At 41.5% G+C, this 11946-nt stretch overlaps 2 protein-coding genes across 2 annotated transcripts; one reads left to right on the top strand and one right to left on the bottom strand.

Moving 5' to 3' along the window:
• The first annotated feature begins 504 nt into the window (after positions 1 to 504).
• On the top strand, positions 505 to 5255 carry zgc:123217 (uncharacterized protein LOC641414 homolog). Its single transcript, XM_035611993.2, is given in 7 exon segments — positions 505 to 668; positions 2119 to 2133; positions 2344 to 2509; positions 3082 to 3236; positions 3239 to 3346; positions 3621 to 3769; positions 4328 to 5255. Coding segments are annotated over 7 exon segments (954 nt in total). The 5' UTR covers positions 505 to 613; the 3' UTR covers positions 4634 to 5255.
• Positions 5256 to 5362: 107 nt separating this feature from the next.
• On the bottom strand, positions 5363 to 9889 carry aldoab (aldolase a, fructose-bisphosphate, b). Its single transcript, XM_035611992.2, has 7 exons — positions 9737 to 9889; positions 8287 to 8405; positions 7081 to 7347; positions 6822 to 6982; positions 6340 to 6598; positions 5969 to 6168; positions 5363 to 5818 (listed from the first exon to the last, which is right to left on the bottom strand). Exons 2-7 carry the CDS (start codon positions 8396 to 8398, stop codon positions 5726 to 5728), a joined length of 1092 nt encoding a protein of 363 aa, XP_035467885.1. The 5' UTR covers positions 8399 to 8405; positions 9737 to 9889; the 3' UTR covers positions 5363 to 5725.
• Between the last annotated feature and the right edge of the window lie 2057 nt (positions 9890 to 11946).

Below are 11946 nucleotides of genomic sequence, written 5' to 3'. Positions count from 1 at the left end.
AAGAGGCTAAAAAGGGGAGAATGGTTATTTTATCAGGCGCTCAATCTTTTCACTCAGTTCCTGCTATGATGCATTCAAAGTTAATTTGTAGCCAGATCAAGTGCTTGATGTTTGAAGGAAAATATTTAGTCTGTTTCACCACCCACTCTCTGAATATTCATTAACTTGATTAGCTGTTTGAATTGTTTAACTTTGGCCTCTAATTGATCTTAACACATCGATCAATCTGTAAACGTAGGTTTATTTCTTATTTGGAGATCACAAAGCGTCTCTGGGCTGGAACGTTGTCTCTGACACATTTCCTTAGTTAAGTTTCGTTGCAGAGCTACTTTGGAACCTGAAACATAAAACGTGATTGACGAGTTTAATTGTTTGGTACGCTGTGTTCTTCTTGTTCAAATGCATTTTTTTCTCACCTGTTCTTGCGGTACTGCCACTCCCTTCATCAGATTGAAAGATTGAGTGCACTATGAGGGTCAGAGAAGGGCACACACACACACACACACACACACTCACACACATATATATAAGGTATTGAGAGCAGGGTTTTGGTTACTGTACTTGGCAAGCATTGGGGCTGCGAAAGGCTCTACTGGAGACAAGAAGTGACAGCATGGCAGTCAGCACTGTACTGACACTCTGGATGTGTGTCGTCCTGTTTGGGCAAGGTGAGCATTTACACTTGAATTTAGAATTGTCTTTTATACCTCTACAATATAATTCAAACAACAATAACATTCTTTTGAAAGAGATCTCTCTATGTCGGAATATCTGTTTTTCTTTTCTTTTAAATGCAGTAGAAAATATTAAGAACACATCTGAATAGGATGTGATCCCAAAATACAGGGTTTATCGCAGGACTGATGTATTGTATGTAGCAAAAAATTTTTTTTAAAATATTATGATAATAATTGTAAATTGATAATTATTGAAAAATGTTGTTGCCTTGTTACCTAACTATTTCCAGGGCATCAGTTGTAAAAAGGGGGTTTCAACAGCTTACACTTTTACTATTAGAACATGAGAAGTCAATATAAAACCATACTGTAACAATCAAAATTAGTTCAGTTACACTTGTTCTCCGAGGTTTTTCTTCAGGGAGATACTGTACACATCCATTAGTTCATCTTCAATTCCTAGATCTCAAGAAATGTGTATGATTTCAAAGTGATTTATGACATCAGGATTACTAGTATAAATTAACATGTCAGCATGTGATAATTATGCCAGAGAATTGATCCAAAAAACTTAGAAGTACCGCAAAAATAAATGGGAACATAAATCAGAATCAGAATCCGAATCGGTTTTATTGGCCAAGTAATACGTACAAGGAATTTGACTCCGGCTTTTTTACACTCTCTCAATTTACAGATACAAACAAACATATAACTTTTACTTATTATATACAGGACAAAAAAGTGTATATATTAAAAAAATAAGAATAAGAATAAAAATTGGAACCGTGAGTAGTGCAACGGCGCATTGTTCAAGAGGATGCTGTTATAAATATGGGTTTATTGTAATGAGAGGATTGTTCATGTCACTATGATATCAACTGTTCAACATCGTGACAGCCTGAGGGAAGAAACTGTTCCTGTGTCTGCCGGTTCTGGTGAACTGTGTTCTGTATCGTCTACCAGAGGGGAGAAGTTGGGACAGGTGATGTCCAGGGTGGGAGGGGTCAGCAGTGATTTTTCCTGCCCGTTTCCTGACTCTGGAGGAGTACAGGTCCTGGATGGTGGGCAGGTCGGCACCGATTATCCTTTCTGCAGACCTGACTGTCCGTTGGAGTCTGTTCCTGTCTTGTTTGGTGGCCGATCCAAACCAGACAGTTATTGAAGTGCAGAGAACAGATTCGACGACTGCGGTGTAAAACTGGATCAGCAGCTCCTGAGGCGGGTTGTACTTCCTGAGCTGGCGCCACACTGTGGCTGTATAGTTACACATATACAATGTTATATACACCAGAGACATTTGCACGCACACACGCGTGCACGCACAAACACAAACACACACACACACACACACACACACACACACACACACACACACACACACACACACACACACAAATTGAGGAATATAGATTTAAGTGACATTTTCATCTCTCTCCTACAGGGTCAAAGGCTCAGGGTAAGTGCAGTCACATTCCTTGTTTTCCATGTTTATGCTCTCGATGATGTAAATGCTCAGGTGATGAACGATAACTACTGTATGTAGGCAACGTTGAACTTGAACAACTTTGAACCAACACAGATACAAAGAAGACACATTTCAGCTTCACATATAAATCGGCCTGTCCTCACTGTGTAAGCACTGACACGTATGTCTGTTCTCCGTCAGACTGTGGAGAGGCACCTCTGAACAAAAGGATAGTGGGTGGCGAGAATGCGACAGCTGGGTCATGGCCCTGGCAGGTCAGCTTGCACTTCAGAACTTTTGGTCACATCTGTGGAGGGACCCTCATCAGTAACCAGTGGGTACTCACAGCAGCCCATTGCATCATTACGTAAGACAAACTTATACACACTCAACACATATCAAAAAATGCAGCTAGCTTTGCTCCCTCAGGGAAAAAAATTTGAGTAAGGAACAGACACAATCTTTTACTTTCTGGTCGGTGAACTGTTCAATTTTGTATCCTGTTGGTGGTTGATTCAACTGCCTGAACAAATAAGCTTCACAAAATTGAGGAACTGGAATTTACTGATTCACCAGTTCTGATTAAACCATCCACACCCACACACATTGTATAACCTATACCTCATCACACTTGACATTATGCTGCACTTCTTCATTTCAACGTTTGGTAGTACAGCTGCAAAATAACAGGTCAACAAGCTGTTTATTGATAACTGCTTAGGCTATTCTCTGCTTTTACTGTTCCAGTGCTTCCAGTACTCACAGACAATGTGGTCATTGATACATGTGATGTATGTGATAAATGAATTATTGGAAACCTGCAGATCTTTTGAAAAATGATTTAGTAGACAATATAATAGGACAGGATGGGTTATCCTGCACTGAGAGACTGTATTCTGCCTACACCGTCCAATTTACTGAATATTTTTCTTATTGCAGAAAGTTAGGCAGTGCTTGGACCATCTACTTGGGAAAAGAGACTCAAAGTGGCCCTAATGTTCATGAGGTGAGCCGCAAAGTGTCCCAAGTCATCGTCCATCCTGACTACAACAACTCGTACCTCAACAATGACATTGCGCTGATGAAACTCAGCAGGTCGTCAGTTTCACTGACTACATCAAACCAATCTGCCTGGCAGGTAACTCCAGTCAGTTCTTCAACTCGACCATCTGCTGGGCCACTGGCTGGGGCAAACTTAGTAATGGTGAGAATCCCTTCAAGTTTTAGGTTGGCATTTAAACCATATTTCTTTTGGGATATTCTGTCACTTATATTTTAATTCCAGCACCGGTTTGAGCTATGATTAAATGTTTAATTCTCCACCCAAATCCGACTTTCTCCATCATATCTTTGGCATGTCAAGCACAAGATGCACAGTCACGTTATTATTTGTGTTTGTAAGACATTATAATTATTATTAGATTATTCTTTGGGAAACTGGCAGATGACGAACTGATTGTGTACTCTCTCTCCTGCAGTGTCTTCGACTATTCCTGCAAACCTTCAGGAGGTTCGGATCCCTGTTATTGGAAACAATCAGTGCGCCTGCAAATACCTAGCAGAAGAGGATGCCAACATCACTGACAGCATGATTTGTGCTGGACAAGAGAACAAAGGAGCATGCCAGGTAAAAATTATAACCCCCTGTTGTGACATCTGAAGTATCTGACATTTTTCCTAACTCTACAAATTAGAATTAATTATAGGAGATCCGCTAATATTCAACACATACTGTGGAAGAAGTTAATTCAAAGGACAACAGATGCACGATGGCAGTTTCTTCTTTCTTTTTTTCAAACATTTAGTTTTACTTTAAAACCAAACCTCAGGGGAAGGCAGACTTGACATGGATTCAACAGAAGATAAATAGCGAGCGAGACACAACTTTGCTCAGGTTCATCAGTTAGGCTGATGACGCCACAGGCCGACACAGCTTCAGACTTTTATGAGCAACAACAGGAGTTATCAACTATTCTTAACAAACATTGGTTCTTGGGAGACAAAGTAAAACCTTACACAAAAAAATCTTACACATAAAGATCCAATATTTGTAATATCAATTTAAGCACCATGATGTAGCTATAGAGCGCACACACACACACACACACACACACACACTCTCTCCAGTCTTATCCTACACGTTACTCGTGAGTGTTAATTAACTGCTGTGTTTCACCTTTTGAAGGGGGACTCCGGTGGACCTTTGCAGTGCAAACAAGGCTCAAAATGGGTCCAGGCTGGCATTACCAGTTTTGGAGTACCTTGCGCCAGAGAGTTCCCTGAGGTCTATGCCCGTGTGTCTGAGTTCAAAACTTGGATCACACAACAAGTGGCAGGAGCCAATGTTGAATTTGTGAGATTTACCTCGAATGGCACTGACCAAGACAGCAGCTTTGTGTGTGGCGTAAATGAGGCATCAACCTTTACAGCTGAACTTGCATTTGTTGTCATCTTAGTGACTGTGTTCCTGCAGCACATTACAGTTCAGTAGCGCCCTTTTTGCAGCAACAACTTCTCAACTTCTTGAGCTATTGTGTTTCTCTTTTAGATCCCTTCAGAGTTTCACATTTTACTTAGTTTATATGATCCAATTTTCATTGTAGCTTCGGGATTACTATGGGGGAGACAAACTAAAGGAAAATCCAACTTTAAGTCACTTAGTTTTGGGAGGGTGACATGCAACTCTGCCTCCTGGTCTCAACTATGGGATGTTACATTTGCTTTCTAATAAAACTAATAACATAAACCTAATAAACCATCCAAAGTGGGATGGATGTTTTCTATTTGTCTACCTTCTTCCATTTACATATTATGGAGGCCACTGTGCTCTTGGAAACCTTCAGCCCTGCAGATTTTTTTTGTAATCTTCCTGTTTCTCATGCCCATGACCTAATGTCCTGATATGCATTGTCATCTGTGAGACCTAAAATAGACAGGTGTGTGTGTGTGTGTGCCTTTCCAAATTATGTTGAATCTTTTAACTTCCACAGTCAAGGTGTAGAAACATCTCAAAGATGATCAACGAGAAATGGGGGCATAGCAAAGATTCTGAATACTCTGACCAATGTGATATTGAAAGATTTTGTTTTTCATTATTAAAAAGTCTAAAAGTCCGTTGTTGGTTTGTTATTTAGGATATTAAGTTTAGATCGACTGTTTTTATTTCAGAATAAGGGTGCAATACATCAAAATGTGAAGGAAGCAACAGAGTGAAACAATATTTTCGGGGAAATGCTTTATTCCTTAGTTCCAGTATAAAACATATACTGCGCATGGTGGAATCAGACCAAGGATATAATAGCACAAGTTGTGTAAAAACAATGTTGGAATCTTCACCTGAAAAAGGTGTTTAAAAATAAAAGGTGAGGGAATGGAGGCAGAACATTTTTTTCCAGAATCTCCAAGCTCAGCAACAACCAAAAGAAAAGTTGTTTCCATCTTTTGCTTTATACCGAGGTGCCGTGTGATCGTTCAGTAGCAGAGAGACAGTTTCCGAGGCAGGGGTCTAAGATGACACTTCCTCTTCTGTGGTGACGTGACGTGGTGGGTAGAAGGTGGAAAGCGAAACGCTGAGGTTCCATGTTTAATAAGCGTGGTCGGCTACGAACAGAGACTCTCCACCAGCAGCGCTGCTTCCAGAGGTCACATACTTACCCTGGCAGGCCAGGTTGTTAGCCTGTAAGAGGCAAACGGGACAGTGTTATTGATGCACAGCACTGAAGGTTGATGCTAACAATCCACACAAACAAAAGTCTACAGCAGCATCTGTGTCATCATGACATAATTCATGTTTTTATATTAACATTTTATCTGTATTAACTCGTACCAGAGCTCTCTTAATGTACTCGTCCTGGCATGCCTTTCCATTCTCCTTCTTGCCTCCCCAGGCTTTGAGGGCAGAGGCCTGCAGGGCACGGCCGTATGAGAAGGTCACGGCCCATGGCCTGTGCAGAGGACACTGGTTCATGGCGTTCAGGTTGACAGAGGCTTCCTCCTCACTCTGGCCACCAGACAGGAAGGTAATGCCTGCACAGGAAGATGGTGAGAATTAAGCAAGGCACTTCTCCAGACATTTGACTAAATATCATGAATACCATTCAATTAAGGGATAAATGTTTTTTACGGAAGATATTTTATAAAAGTGTGTAGGTGTATGCATGCCCATCAAGAGGACAATATTTTGCGCGTCCAGCTCACCAGGGACTGCAGGGGGCACAGTGCGGCGCAGGGCGGTGACAGTTGCCATGGCAATCTCCTGGTTGCTGTACTTGTGTGAGCAGGAGTGTCCGGCGGTAACCATGTTGGGCTTGAGCAGGGTGCCCTCCAGGTAGACGTGGTGGTCGGACAAGGCCTTGTAAACAGCAGCCAGGACCTTTTCAGTGACGTACTGGCAGCGCTTCAGGTCGTGGTCACCATCAGGGAGAATCTCAGGCTCGATGATGGGGACGATGCCGTGCTGAGGGAGGCAGGGAAAAAAGTCAAAAGGACTATGGTAGTAAATCCTGACAGCTGTGAAAGGCAACACAGGGAAATAATAAAAAAGTTTATTGGTGGTGTTTTTTTTGAAAGTTACAACAGAGACATTTTAAGTTGTTTTAAATCAGCTTCTTCTACTCCAGAAACAGCTACTTTTCACTCAAAAGCATAAATCTGTCCTGTCCCCATTTGTTGTGTCTTACCATCTGGCAGATACTGGCATAGCGAGCCAGGACATTAGCGTTCTCTATGATGGCCAGTCTTGAGGGAGTGGTGGGGGTGATCTTCAGCACAGAGCGCCACTTGGCGAAGTCGGCACCATCCTTCTTGTACTGGGCACAGCGCTCATATAGTCCATCAAGACCTGTAAAGAGGGAGAGGACACATTGGTTGAGTGAGACAGAGACACTACGCGGTACTGATGCCTTTTTCGTCTGGTGTATAAATGTGTTCTTCGCTCACCCTGGGTTGTTGTCTCGCCGTTGGTTCCAGCCAGTGGAACAACACCTTTGTCGACCTTGATGCCAACCACCATGCCTCTTTCTTTGAGGTACTGGGGGAAGGTTTTGCCATCGTCAGTCTTCTGGTACATGGTCTCATGGAAGAGAATCACGCCACCAATGCAAGGGTTGACGCGGTCGTCAGCGGTGAAGAGGAGCTGGCGGTACAGCCTCCTGTTCTCCTCAGTGTTCTCAGCATTGATGCTCTGGAAGCGCTTGGCCACGCTGCCTGGATGTTGTGGAGACAAATAACAGCTTAGTCCAATTGTGCTTTACTGTGAATTTGCAGATGTGTGCTGACAATTTCCTCATCAGTTCTTAGAAACGTATCAGAGACAGTCAGTCACCACCTATAGCTGTGTTCCTGATTATTTCACTGTCAGGCAGTGGAGTATCATGAGTTTCCCCATTGGCCGTTGCTCTTTCAAAATGAATTGGCATGAACCGTTTCTGTTATGTCATTTGGGGGCAGTGTTGCCAACGTGTCTCCTTTGTTGCACGAGTTACTGACTTTTCAGACCTCTTTAGTCATTTTTTATCAGAAAAAGAACAAATCTAGCAATTTAACAAACATTAGCTACTCTCTGTGGAAGTATTGCCTTCTCTCTGCAGGCATGCCTTTCTATCAGTCTCATTCAACTGATCGGCTTGGAAGTGATTGCTGGTTTACGTGCAGGGCCTTATCTTACACCCAGTGCAAAGTGGTGCCAAGTGTCACACAAGCATCTTTGCTAGTTACAGACCGACATAGTTTTAATTTTCCTGTCCAGCACCCCCCGAGTTAAAATAGCAAATGCATTTGCACCCATCTGATGGCCCATGGTAATGGTTGGTGTTCTTTCTGCAAAATTAGATTTGGACATGCCCTAAGGGCACTTGCAGTCTTAATGCACCTCGTTTCAGTCACTGTCTCATACTTGTTCACCTTTGCAACAGAATCAGAAAAACATGTAAATGAAAACAGCTTTATTGGAAAATTGGTTGTATTAAAATATTCTTGTTGAATAACTGTCATCATGTATATCAAGGCCAGCTGTCCTCAGTGCCTAATAGACAAAATAGAGATTCATTTTCAGATAAAGGCTGACTATATTAAAAACTAAATGACTGATCGGCGTATTTCAAACTATACAGTATAAAGTAAATACAATGTCCTGTAATTCTTTACCAGTGGATTCGTCTGCGGCGAGGATTCCCTTGCCGGTAGCGACGATCCTGTGAGCAATATCGCTGAGCTCCTTCTTTTGCTCAGGAGTGAGGAAGGGATATGCGTGAGGCATCCTGACACTAGACAGGAGGAGAAGGAACACCAAGGATGAAATGTTAATGAAACATTTGGCAGAGATAACAGGGAAGTTATTCCTTGATAAAACAAAGACAGAGCACTACTCTGACAGAAAAACAAGACTGTGACTGTACCGTTTGTCATTTTTTCCTGTCTGCATTGTCTGCCTAACGAATCAAACCAGCTGGCGCAACTGTCCATGTGGCTGCAGTTGTTGCAGCTGTAACTGTTGCAGTAACATAAGGCACTTTATGTGCTGGGATTACACACTGTTCCCCAGGCACAATGTGTAGCAGCGCAAGGGATCCAGTGTCAGGCAGCCCTCGGCCCCCTCCTCTGCCCTAACCTCCACATATCTGCCCACCCTTAAAAAAATTATGACAAGCATGTGGATGACCTATTCAATTTTCTGGCCTCTTATCCTTGACCTTTCTGTTCCCCTTCACTCCTCATTCCTCCTCCCTGCTCTTCTATCACCCCCATCCCACCCACCCACACACACACACACACACAAACACACACTTTATCCCATGTCTGTGCCTCCACTATCAATAGGCTGGACTAAATATACACAATGCACTACTGCAAAGGAATTAAAGCACTATGAATCGGCAAGAAGGCATTATGTCAAAGAGAACTGTGCAGCTTCACAACCTTCTCTGTTCAGAGGAAATGTACTCTGCAGGAAGTTGGTTACTTGGACAAATTTAGACATTTTTAAATTAGAACAAGGTCAAACTAGTGAGTCACCGCTGACCACCATGCAGTGGAAACTTTGCATCACATAAAGTAAGGTGTCGCATTGCAGCCATGTCAGATAGTGAGTTGTGTAGCAACACTATTGCCAACAACATGACAAAATGAAATAAAGTACATTAGTGATGGTTAAGAATGTTTAGTTTTTTCAATTTGGCCTCAGATATAGATGATCAACCACAATATTAACAACGGTCGCCAGTTTGAATGTTGTTGCTGATCGATGTATGTGGAAATACAACATACTGAGGGAGAATTGTCTTTGTGTGGAGTGTGCAAGTCATTAGTGAATAGTAAATGTGTTACCGAAAAAACCCTGAGATATTTTAGTCTGTTTTAGTTTTAGTGTTTCTGAGGAAAGTAAGAGGACATAAGTCTGTGGATTAAACGTGACGGTCATACACTCTGGCTGTCTCTGCAACCACAAATTTGCTCGAGCAAAGTGTGAAGAATCACAGCATGCGTGCAAGGTTCTGCGTCTCATGCTTTGCACGAACAAAATATTCAACAGGTTTTGCACACAAAGCCAATGAAAGCCATGCATCTATGTCGTAGTTGTAATTTTCTGTTCTTTTACCTTTGAGTTTAGGAGGAGAGCTGAGAGAGAAGAGAGAGGGCGGGAGAAGTTCTGGCCTTCGTCTGCGACAACCCCACAGCCTGCTGGCCCTTGTATTTATCCTCCCATTGTGACCCCTCACATTTCAGCTGTCCAGCTATAAAAAGAACAGGATGCAACCAGAGACAGCTCGTGACATTCAGGGGGACTGGGGCTGGAGAAACATGGCGGTGAGCAGCCACTGAAAGGGCAAAGATTGCTTCAGTGAGTGGCACAGAAAGCGACAGAGTGAGGAACAGTTACTGTAGGGAGAGAGGTGCAAGGGAAAGACGAGCAGAAATGTTGTATGAAGGTAGAGTACAAATAGGAAGGTAGATGGGTAGAGGATATAATATATATCATATTATAATATATAATATATTATAATATCATATTGTAAGTTCTCGACCTTATTATGTAAAGTGCCTTGAGATAATGTATGTTGTGATTTGGCGCTATAGAAATTAAATTGATTACATTGATAGAGGGCGAATTTGTCTCAAATCCTCCTTTGACTAAATTATCCATTGCATAAAGCTGAAACATGCACATCCTAGTTTAAGGCATTTTTTATAACTTCATGTTGTTTGTTCTTCCTTACCTGAGAAGTGCATGGTAACACCCATAGGTCATTTGAAAGGGTATATGGAATTAGATAACTAACACAGCAACACGCAGCGCTGATTCTTGACCTTTTCGTGACCTTTCTCGATCATCTTTGCTTGGCAGGAAAGGGTCGAGCAGCATTCTCAGCAAAGGTTGCACATGCACATTATATCTATTTTATTTTCTCACTTTGGTTGACTGACTGCACCGGCTGAATTGCATTAATTCAGCTGTCGCTTCCGTCCAAAGCAACTTCGATAATAATAATAAGTGCATTCACGAGAGTACAACATAATGTATCAAACATGCAAAACGGCTTCCAGTGCTCCATTTTAGATGTTAATGGACTAAGGTGCAGATGAAAAGTTTGCTGGGTTTCTGCTGTCGATTGGAAATTCACTCCTGCACTGTGGAGATGGTCAGAGCATTTGGCTTTGACTTATGGTGACAATGGCTCACTTAATCAGCAGTAAGCAGTAGCAGTAAAGGAATTTCACCTCCTGAACAGACGCTGTAGGCTGAGTGACTCAACATGCAGAGTTGTGACAAAAAGATTAAATAAGCAGGGTGACTTAGTTTATCATCTGTCCAACAGGCAGGGTTCAGAAATGACTCTTTTTTAGTTATTTATAACGAAGTCATGATGAAGTAATTCAGAATAATGGGTTCTTCACTGTCAGAACATCAAGCTTCACACAAGACAGCCTGATCTCACTATTACTACATAGCTGTAGTTCTATAGAATCTGACGTTAAACGTTGAATTAGCAGTTGGACCATAATTTAGGCCAAAGAACATAAACTCACAGCAGGTATGTCCACAGGACATCTATACGCTGCCAATGATAGGACATAAAGTCATCAGATATTGCATATATTGCTATTCTACCAGCTCATAGTGTAAACCTCTTCCACAAAGCTGTGATGCAATAGTTCAGAGGAAGTCAAGCAAAAGGAGAAATGGACCTTTTTATTTTTGGCCTGTCTGAATAATGGTTTGGTTTCTATGCAAAACTGACTAAATAGCAAACAAACTAGTCTCAGAAGACACCAACAGTACTGTTAGCTTCTAAAAATCTCAAGAAAACCCAACCCTCTTTAATGACATTTCACATAATAAAGCTTACAACTCAATTCTGAATAAATCACATTCCTGTTGTGGATACTATGTTATTTTTAAAATGATTTTAAACATGTTATGGTCTGAATAAAAATACCTCCCATCAGTATCAACATCCACTTGCTTTTTTTTCTCAACAAAGAATTCAAGTTCCAGACCCTCCATCAACAGCTGTAGTTAGAGTTAAGGTTTTATGTTCATATTAATTATTTTTAATCATTATTCATCAGCCTTACAGCAAATATTAGTATTAGCATCCACTTCATCATTCTTGGAAGTATGAAATGGTCATTCTTAAATGAATTCCTTTTTTTTTAAAGTGTTAGACATATAGGTATTTGAAAGAGTGTTGAATTCCAATTAAACACTGACTGTACTTCCTGAAGGGGACAGCAATGTCGCTAGCCCTCATAAAACAGAAAGAGTCAATATTTTAACCCCACCTACACACAAGTTCCTCTATCTCA

The sequence above is a fragment of the Scophthalmus maximus genome, chromosome 16 (genome assembly GCF_022379125.1).
Source record: "Scophthalmus maximus strain ysfricsl-2021 chromosome 16, ASM2237912v1, whole genome shotgun sequence".
In the NCBI taxonomy this organism is placed as follows: Eukaryota; Metazoa; Chordata; class Actinopteri; order Pleuronectiformes; family Scophthalmidae; genus Scophthalmus; species Scophthalmus maximus.
This window is presented reverse-complemented; position numbering and strand designations above follow the sequence as displayed.